Genomic DNA, 10,000 nt, shown 5'->3' with positions numbered 1-10,000 from the left:
TTTTTAATTTATTCTTAATTTCATATTTTCTCGTTCTATACTCAACTTTTCTCTACAGCAGTATGTTGGTTCAACCTATTCTAACATTCTAAGGATAATTACACTACAATACATACTTTTTCATGTCTTGAATGGTATTTAGGAAGTACAATATTAGTTAGAACAAAAAGAAACAATACAATTCTGCACTTCAAATGCTTTGATAACTCTTTTCTTAAGATCAGAAGTGCTTTGATGATCGGGATTTTCTAGAGTGCATACTTTCATCTTTCCTGACTAGAGACCATATGTGATCTCCCATCATAGCAGTATCCCATCGTCCTTGATACTGAGGTTCTGAAGTCGTTCTTGGTACGAAAGCTTCCTCCATTTCTTGGCTACTGCTACTTGCTGGCTCTTTAGATGAAATAGCCATTGCACCTTCCATCTGAAAGGAAAGAAATAACTACATACAGCAACTTAAACAAAGACTTGAACAACGTTAGTATTCCATACATCTTTAGGAAAATGAATGCATAGCTAGTAAATATTTAATGTTCAAGTTAATTAAAAGTAAGACTTTTGGGGAGTGTGATAAGTATACTTACATTTTGTGGTGGTTATGGTACTGGTAAGGTGCCATCATGTGGGACAGGGGCTCTAGATGATGGGATGTCTGGATACTGCATAGCTTGTCTTCCTTCACTTTTCTGTACTTTGTCACATCAGTCATACAGAAGTAACAATCATCGTGATGGTTCTTCGGCTCTCTCCATACTCTGGGAACGGCAAAAAGCATTGTCCTTCCTGTACCCCTTAACCATCCTTCTAGAGTAGATCGGCAGCTTCCACATATCACATGAGGGGCCCATGTTTGTCCTGGTCACCCATGGGCATTCCGAAATAGAGTCTGTACGCTATCCACAATTTGGCACCTTTCACGATCTTATGTAATACCTGTTTTTTTTCCAATATAATAACCACACACATAGCAAAATGATACTGGAGAATTTGTACACCCTCTAGTAGCCATCCTGAAGATAGCAGAACTTAGTAATTGATTTATCTCAAAGAGAAAATTACATATTCACTGGGTAGCAGAACATATAACAGTTCCGAATATATATAACACTGAAAGACGATATATTTCTATAACGGTCGATGATACAGAAAAAAATAATTACATTTTTGGAATCAGCAGAGAAAAATTATTAATAAACAGCAACAAAAATAAAATAAACAAAACTTTTGTAAAAAATTGTTATGTAGTGTTATCAGTTAAACAAGAAATATACTAGAGAAAAGGGGCATCACTCCATCAAACAACCATAATTGTTTCCCTGGTCTTAATTCACTTCAGCAAAACTAAAGGGAACAAAACATGTTTATCACTTTGCCTTATGCACACACAAACAACCCTATTCACTGGTGGTCAACAAATGAAACACTGTGTTTAAGAACTTTAAATACAAAAATTTATGTTTAACTTCAAAATTTATAATTAGAATTCACAATCTGAAAAATTTACCATTACTTGAAAACAACACAAGATTTAATTAATTCTTAAACAAGATTAATTCACAAAACTTTAATTTATCAAGAAATTACGTTAACTAAGAAAAATTTACTATTAAGAATTACTCAAGATTTGAAAAGGAAATCTTAACAAACGAAAATCAAATGAAGTATGCAATGTTAAAGTATCAAAAATATATAAAATGCTAAGTAAATAAATGTTAAATCACCAACGCAAAAATTGGGCAAAACTAAGAAATTGCAAACACAAGAACACGCAAACATTGCCATGTTGCCGGTATGCCTTTTCAGTGACTCCCAAAGAGAGATAATCTCTTTTATAATTGCTCTTTCCTAGTAATTTATAACCTCTGGCTTCCGTAGCCAGTACTACGTATTGATACATCACATGTACTTATAATATGTGCTTCTGGCACAAGTGTTATTAGTGCCCCGAATGGCGCTGAGCCGTCGCTCTCAAAAATCGTGGTAGCACCTAACAAAACTCACGAATAATTTCGTTGTATTTCCTCCTCAAGGTATATTGACTACATGAACTTGTAACTAAGAGTTTTACTAATAAGTGCATGGAGTATTCTGAGTATAACAATATTAACCTCACGACGGCAGTTCAATTTTATTTCCAGTTATGTAATAATCTAGCTATCTTATATTCATTAAATGCTGCTTATTATCATTTCTTAGTGAGTAAAATTATTACTGTTGCCAGCAGCATAAATTAATTCTGCAACGTAAAGTAAAAGTCATAAGTGATTTCTTTTGGTTATAATTGGCTCTGATATTTAGCAGAAATACTATATTTTAGACTAATGTACCCCAAGGGTTGTGAAGAGAGAAATTATTGCCTGTTGTGGTAATGTAACTTTAGCCATTTCAACCCGACTAAGGGTGTAAATGCCGTCAAGGTAGGGGAGGTATTAAGAATATTCCCTCCCACGCCACCTTTCCCACAATAATTTAAAGTAAAAGGACTAAGCAATTCAATAAGGTAAATTTAGTGTGATTCACTGTGAGGAAATTCGACCCTAAAAACCTCTCACCCTGCCTTTAAGGGGAAAACCCCTTTCTTGTCCAAAGTGCTGTCGGAAATCCCTTAATTCCAGGTGTGGACCTGACCAGAGTCAGGCCAGCTGGCAGGCTGACCACCTGTGTTCCGCAATTTTAAAATTGGAACCATGCTGCCTGCAGTTCCACGTGGGCAGAGTGATCACAATGCCATCTATGAAGAGAAAGCTGTAACTTCTGAAGCTATAAAGAGCCCTGGAGAGAGGAGCTATACCTCAAAATTGTCGGCAGCACCACGGATTCCCTTGCTCTGTCAACTGCCTATTTTTGGACACGTGACTGGCAGTATCCAAAGTAACTTTCGTTGTGAATTAATTTGCTTGCCCTCCCCCACTGCTGGCCCTCATAAGAAGAGAACTTCAGCTCCTAAAGGAAGGTAAAGTACCAGGTTTTAAGGTTTTTCGTCAGCCACATTCCTTGTTCTCCTCCAACTGTGTTCCCTTCTTTTTCATAGTGTGATATAATTACAGTGAAACCTCTATTGCTTTATATTTTGTGCTGTTTAATTTGCAAAGCATTTACGAGAAGAGTAACGTAATCGTTTGACGTTCAACTCACTGGAATCGAGTTCAGCCTAGGCATCCTCTAAGCAATTCCCTGATTCCTTCATTATAGTGCTAGTTTCGGTTAAGTAGCCGTGAGTATGCAATTCCCTGGTTCCTTCATTATAGTGCTAGTTTCGGTTAAGTAACCAGTGTTTCAATTGCAGGATAGGTCTACCCAACTGTGGATCTGTGTGTCACTTTGTATGCATAGCGGCCCTCGCCTCATTACCCCAGAATTATGCTACCATTCTTCTGGTGTGTTTTCTTATGTAAACATAATGAATTAAGTTAAACCCCAGAGTTTATCTAATCGCTTCCCTCTTGAAGTAGCCATTCCGGCGTATTTTGCTGATTGTAATTTTAGCTGTCCCCAAGGCCAGTCCAGATTTTTGTGGTAATTAAGGTAAGTTTGCTTATCATCCTAGTATACCCCATTGATCAAGCAAGACCCCAGCTTTAAAATTACAACAATATATATATATATATATATATATATATGTGTGTGTGTGTGTGTGTGTGTGTGTACATGCACACACACATATGTATATATAATATATATATATATACATATATATGTATATATATATATATATATATATATATATATATATATATATATATATATATATATATATATATATAAAATATTTATATGAATAAACATTTAATTGAACTAGTCTGTGAAAAGGTGTGTCCTGCAGGTGGCCTTATGTTGACATTGGTGTTTTTCCCAGTTAGATACATGGTATCTGACAGTTCATTTGTGCCTCCAATCATGACCAAGACGCATGGGGATACATGACAAACTGAATGTAGAGCAGCTGCAAGTGATAAAGGTTTTCACAAGCTTGTGTAAGGTAAAGTGAACTTTACTTATTATTACCATGGTATAATAAGGTATATCAAGAGAATTTTTGTCTTAGTGAAATTATTATTAATAAATCTTTTGTGCATTTTTGTGTGTTCTTGTGTTTGCAATCTTTTGATTTTTTACATTTTATATATTGGTGACTTAACATTTATTTACTTAGAATTTTAAATATTTCTTGATAATTTAACATTCCATACTTGATTTAATTTTCATTTATTGAGATTTTCCTTTCAAATCTTGAGTAATTCTTGATAGTTTAAATTTCGCTTGATTAATTTAATTTCTTGATAAATTAAAGTTTTGTGATTTAGTTTTGTTTAATAATTTAAGTCAAGAATTAATCAAATTTTGTGTTGCTTTCAAGTAATATTGAATTTTTCAGATTGTGAATTCTAAATATAAGTTTTGAAGTTAAAAATAAATTTTGGTATTTAAAATTTTTTCAAAAACAGTGTTTCAGTTATTGACCATCAGTGAATAGGAGTAATTGTGTACATAAGGCAAAGTGATAAACATGTTTTGTTCCTTGAGTTTTGCTGAAGTGAATTAAGACCAGGGAAACAGTTGAAGTTGTTTGATGGAGTGATGCCCTTTTACTGTAGTATATTTTTTGTTTAATTGTTGATATCTCACTTATTTTGATAAACTAAGTTTGATTTTTCAAGCGATAATTAGCTTTTTAAGGGATCACTGTTACCTTTAGAGCACTCAGTCGTAATTTTTGTTGCTATGAGAGTTCTGATAGCTAGCTGAAGAGAGGTAAATTTCTGAATTCTTTGATTAGTTTGTAATAACCAGGTACTTGGAATGCTTTAGACATATATATATATATATATATATATATATATATATTATATATATGTATGTATGTATGTATATGTATACTCACACACACACCCTCATATATATATATGTATGTATGTATGTATATATATGTATATATATATATATATATATATATATAAATATATACATATATATATATATATATATATGTATGTATGTATGTATGTATATTAAATCTGTGATTCAAGCCGTTGATCTTTACTATTCGACAGTAAGAAATGGTCTGCGAGAGAACGAAAGGAAAAGGAAAATAAGAAACAAAATCTATTCAGATTCAACAGAGAAATGCATATGAGTGGTTCTCTTGTGAAATTGTCCAACAAAATCAGTAGCTTTATCTTCTCTGGTTAACTTCCAGAAGCACAGTTATATTTTTTGGCCGTGGTCATCAGTATTCCCTTCCCCGAATAGGGGTAGTGCCGTCAGTGCTCATGCGGTGCATTATAGGCATTACTTAGGGGTCTTTGCAGCGTCCCTTTGACCTTTGGCTACAACCCCTTTCATTCTTTTTACTGTACCTCTGTTCACATTCTCTTTCTTCCATCCTGCTTTCCACCCTCTCCTAACAACTCAACTACGAGGCTTTCTTCCTATTACACGTTTTAAACCTTTTTATTGTCAACTTCCGTTTCAGCGCTGAATGACCTCATAGGTCCCAGCGCCATGCCTATGGTCTAAATTCTATATTCTATTCTATCAGTATTCCCTTAATAGAAATAATTATACGTACAGGCGATTAACATTTCACTGAAACTTGATCAGTTGCTGGGTAGGAAGACAAGTTTTATTCCCCTTGAAAATATCGTGGCTTCCTAAACTGGATAATAAATAATCGATTTATTGCAGGAAAAATGTTGTCAAGATCAGCTGTCTCAAGATGCTTGAAGTCTCTCGTTCGGACATTTACAAGTGATTGTGCCAAGCCATATATTGTTCCTGACTGCCCATGGGGAGCAAACAGGTAAGACCACTTGTTTCCTTTTTGATTAACCTAAAAACGAAAGTTTTCCTCTTGAAATTTCATTTAATCTGTTATTAGAATTGCTGAACATGTCTGACTGTAAGACGAAGCTCTACCTATTACAGTTGCACTGAACTTCATATCAATCTATGATTGGAATTGAAGAAAGTTTTTGACTCGACGGCGGAAACAGACATGAAAGTTGTTACGGATTTCATGGGAAATATTAAGGAAAATATTATCAGAACTATAGAGCAATCTCGACTGAATAAAGATACCTTATCTTCTGAGTTGCAGCGACCTTCAGTAGATCTGTGATTGGAATATCGAAAATTCTTACTGAAAGACGGAAATTGATCTCCTCTGCTTAGAATGATATTTTTTTCCTTGGTGCTTTTGGGTGGAAAACACGACTTGTGTTTTGTAAGAGTCCAGAGGTCCATGGCAGTCTTCTGATCTCCTTCGACACCTTACTTTCGGACAAGGGCCCATGCTGGCACCAAGCTGGTTTAATCTATGCACACCAACCAACCAGGATGAAAACAAGTGATTGATGTCTGAACATGACCTAAAAATAACGCTTTCCCACCTAATCTAGGATCATAATTATTGTACTTTTATTTAGGGTTTTAACTGACGCCGTAATCAGCTTTCACAGCAAAGGCTCGTTGCTATTATTATTGATATTATTAGCCAAGTTAATAATAATAATGTCTAAACACAGAATATTTTATAAAAGGGTAGATTTTAAAAAACATACCATAAAATAAATAAACTATGAAATGTTAAGGTTGTAATTCAAGAGCAGAGTCGTACATGCGTCGTTTACCATTAACGTTGTTATCAAAAGGAGAGACTGCCACGAAAGAACATATTTGCGAAAAAACCCTAAACTTGCTTGACTAATCGTAACTCGATCTACACAATTTAGAAGACCTCTGATACAAAGCAGCTACTGAAGTCATTAAAATCTTCACAGTCTTACCAGGTTACAATTCTTTATTCCTCACACAGTTGAACTGTGGAGCTGTCTCCCTGAGGATGTTGTGTAATAGGAACCTCAACACCTCAAGCGAAGATGCAGTGCATTACTACCCTATAACAATTCTCCTTGTATTTTAATGATTTACTTGCATTATTATCTATTTATTTATTAATTTGTTCATTTATTTTTTCTTTCCTAATAACTGATCTCTTCTTTCTGTATTTCTTATTAGCTCCTGTTACCTCTTTCAAATGAACACCATATTCTTTGGAAGATTGAATTTCAAGTCAACGGCCCTTGTGGGCTTGTTCCACAAGAATAGGGTTCATCTTCTGAATATAATAATAATAATAATAATAATAATAATAATAATAATAATAATAATAATAATAATAATATTATCTAGCATCAGTCATGTTTTCATAGCTTGGCGGTTGAAAATGTGCACTAGTATAAAGATACAACTAGTCTTCACATGACTAATATTCCATTACTTTCCCTCAGAGCAGCGAGGTTAGAGCTGGCTGCTACCTACAGAGCACTTGACTCCTTGAACCTAAACGAAGGCGTTTGCAACCACTTGAGTGTCATGGCACCGAGAGCCGACGGTAACGGCGAAGGAATGTTGGTCTTCCCCTACGGCCTTCACTGGAGAGAGGTTAGTCTAGGTCTTCTCACAAACAGTCAGCCATATTTGCGGTAAAGTATATTCTAAGCTGGAATTCCAGTGACTAAAATCTGTACAATAGCAAGATCTCGTAATCTGAAACGAGGAAATAACCTATCATGACTTAGTAGATACCTGCACATAAAGGTTTGCAATAGCCATAGTTTCTTGTAGCACTGTGACTTCACTTCAGGTAATAAGTGGGAAAAAAATATTTCCTAGGTGACAGCAAGTAACCTGGTGTGTGTTGAGTATAAAGACGACAACGTCAACATTCTAGAAGGAGGAGAATTGCCCGAGGTTGCAGCCTCATGCATTCATCTGGGTATTAGGAAAACTCGACCAGACGCCAAGGTCATATTACATGTGCACATGCCATATGCCACAGCATTGGGTTAGTGTTATAACCTCTAAGATATGTTGAGGGATCAATGGTTTCCCTATCTATTGTGGCGTTCTACAAAGCTTAACTGTTTTCCAAAATTATAATTTTTTGTGATGTTTTGCATTTAGCAATAAATTTTTCAAAAGTTCTTATCATATCAGTCACTTTTCTGATATTTGTTAAAAAGTCTCTCTTTAAATTTACTTATTTTTCTTGGTTGTATTTTTTTTGCATGTAATGATGTCGTTTTCAAGAAATTTTCGTGTAACCGAACATTCTCCTAATTTGCTAAATTACATTGTCCCCCCGTCATGCTTCAAATGTTTCTCGAACATCCTCGACTTGAGTAAGGTAAACTACTCAAGTAGATGGAGTGTTCTTTTTCCTAAAGGCTTCTTCATCAGCTATAGATGCTAAGCCAGTTCTTCACAGCGTGCATGAAAGACCCCGAGCTCCTGATGATCAGCCAGAACGCCCTTCGGTTCTACAACAGAGTGGCCTACGATAACAACTATACTGGCATCGCCATAGCCATCGAAGAAGGAAAACGGCTTGGAAAAGCTCTTGGTAATACTATTTGTCAATCATACAAGTAATTATACTGAATCGGTGATGAAATTAAAACCTTTTATCACCATTTTATTTTTGTCATTATTATTCAGAAGGTGAACCCTATTCATAAGGAACAAACCTACAGGGGCCATTGACTTGAAATTCAAACTTCCAGAGAATATGGTGGTCACTTGAAAGAATTTACAGAAGATAATAGGAAATGCAGAGAGAAGAGATCAGTTATTAGGAAAGAAACAAAATAAATGATTAAAATGCAAGGTGAATTATTTCAGGGTAGTAATGCACTTCATCTGCGCTTGAAATTTTGAGGTTCTAATTGCACAGCATCCTCTGGGAAACTGTTGCACTTTTCATACGACTGTCATAGGCTACCGCAACTTGGTTAATTATGCTCACAAGAAAATAATCCTTCTGACTCCAGTAGTGAAAAAAAAACTCTTGCCTTATTTTTTTTTTTTTTTTTTTTTGCTAATTTTAGTCAGTCATAACAGGCATATGTAAATACGGATGGATTTACTATCTCAGGCATTCATTAACATGAAATGCTGATAAAGACAAATCTTTGTTCACGAAACACGGTGATACACTTACATCAGTTGCGAACACCCGGCTGTAATTGAATTTTTTCACATCCTCATTTCCACTCATTGACATTTCAGTGGATTTCAGATGGCAAAGATCTGCACCTGTTCACAATGCTGCCTTTACAGGCACTTTAAATGAACTCTCATTAAAAACATACAACAGAAGTAGAACATCATGTAACACCTGCTGCTAAAACCTCTACTACTGACACTACTATGAGTTGTGACTATTGCAAACATATACTTCACCAAATATAAAATACACACGAAACAAAGTTAGGGTCTTCATCAAAGCTCGTATTTATATTTCTCAGATGTCAGTCGTTTCAGATATTCGTCAGCCGAATAGGTATCTGACACATAACACCGTGCCATAGCAGACTACCACTTTCTTACTGGGACATTATTGATATAGGAAAGTTTAAAATGTCACCGAAAATAGTCATGTTGTTGTAAAAGCACGCGACGAAATGAATGCTGAAAGACGCTCAGATATAGAATGTTAACTAACGTGAGAAGCTTGCTAAAGATACCGAAGTATTTCTATAAACCACCGGAGAAAGTGGATTATTAAGTTCTTAAATATTTCACTTGCTTGCTTAAGGCAGTAAGTTTGTTTATCTGATAGAGTTAGCAGGTAGTGTCAAACCTTAATTTTTTATGACCACTCATTCTTATTCCGTCCTCATCTGATATATTTAAATGGTTTGAAAATCTGTCCTATTGAATTCTTATTTTTAGGTGACAAAGACATCCTATTCATGGGTCATCACGGAATAGTTTGCGTTGCCCCGACGATATCACTGGCTTTTGATCTGATATACTACCTGGAGAGGTCAGCCGAACTTCAGGTGAGTTACCAAAATCTGCTGAGTTGCTGTAATTTGTACACTGGACGGAAGTATCGCCAAATCTCGACCCCCACCCCCACCACCAACCCCGTGCCCGCTTGGCTTCATTAGTTTTAAAGGCAATATTATTTTGCTTCTCTTTCCTGTCTACA

General features: G+C 35.4%; 2 protein-coding genes across 4 annotated transcripts in view; one reads left to right on the top strand and one right to left on the bottom strand.

Moving 5' to 3' along the window:
• Positions 1–10,000, bottom strand: part of LOC136835956 (cyclin-dependent kinase 6-like) — a 541,856-nt gene that overhangs the window by 516,738 nt on the left and 15,118 nt on the right. The gene's annotated exons all lie outside the window — the stretch shown is intronic.
• The window catches only part of LOC136835663 (putative aldolase class 2 protein RP493), an 11,630-nt gene that overhangs the window by 817 nt on the left and 813 nt on the right, over positions 1–10,000 (top strand). For all 3 annotated transcript variants that reach the window (XM_067099479.1, XM_067099481.1, XM_067099482.1), the window contains 5 exons: positions 5,689–5,803; positions 7,293–7,446; positions 7,678–7,849; positions 8,273–8,407; positions 9,739–9,848. In XM_067099479.1, the coding sequence (XP_066955580.1) occupies positions 5,689–5,803; positions 7,293–7,446; positions 7,678–7,849; positions 8,273–8,407; positions 9,739–9,848 (686 nt within the window). The remainder of the gene's footprint in view (positions 1–5,688; positions 5,804–7,292; positions 7,447–7,677; positions 7,850–8,272; positions 8,408–9,738; positions 9,849–10,000) is intronic.

Source organism: Macrobrachium rosenbergii, chromosome 55 (assembly GCF_040412425.1).
Source record: "Macrobrachium rosenbergii isolate ZJJX-2024 chromosome 55, ASM4041242v1, whole genome shotgun sequence".
NCBI classification, from domain to species: Eukaryota; Metazoa; Arthropoda; class Malacostraca; order Decapoda; family Palaemonidae; genus Macrobrachium; species Macrobrachium rosenbergii.
Note: the sequence above shows the minus strand (reverse complement) of the source record. Positions and strands in the feature narration are given on the sequence as shown.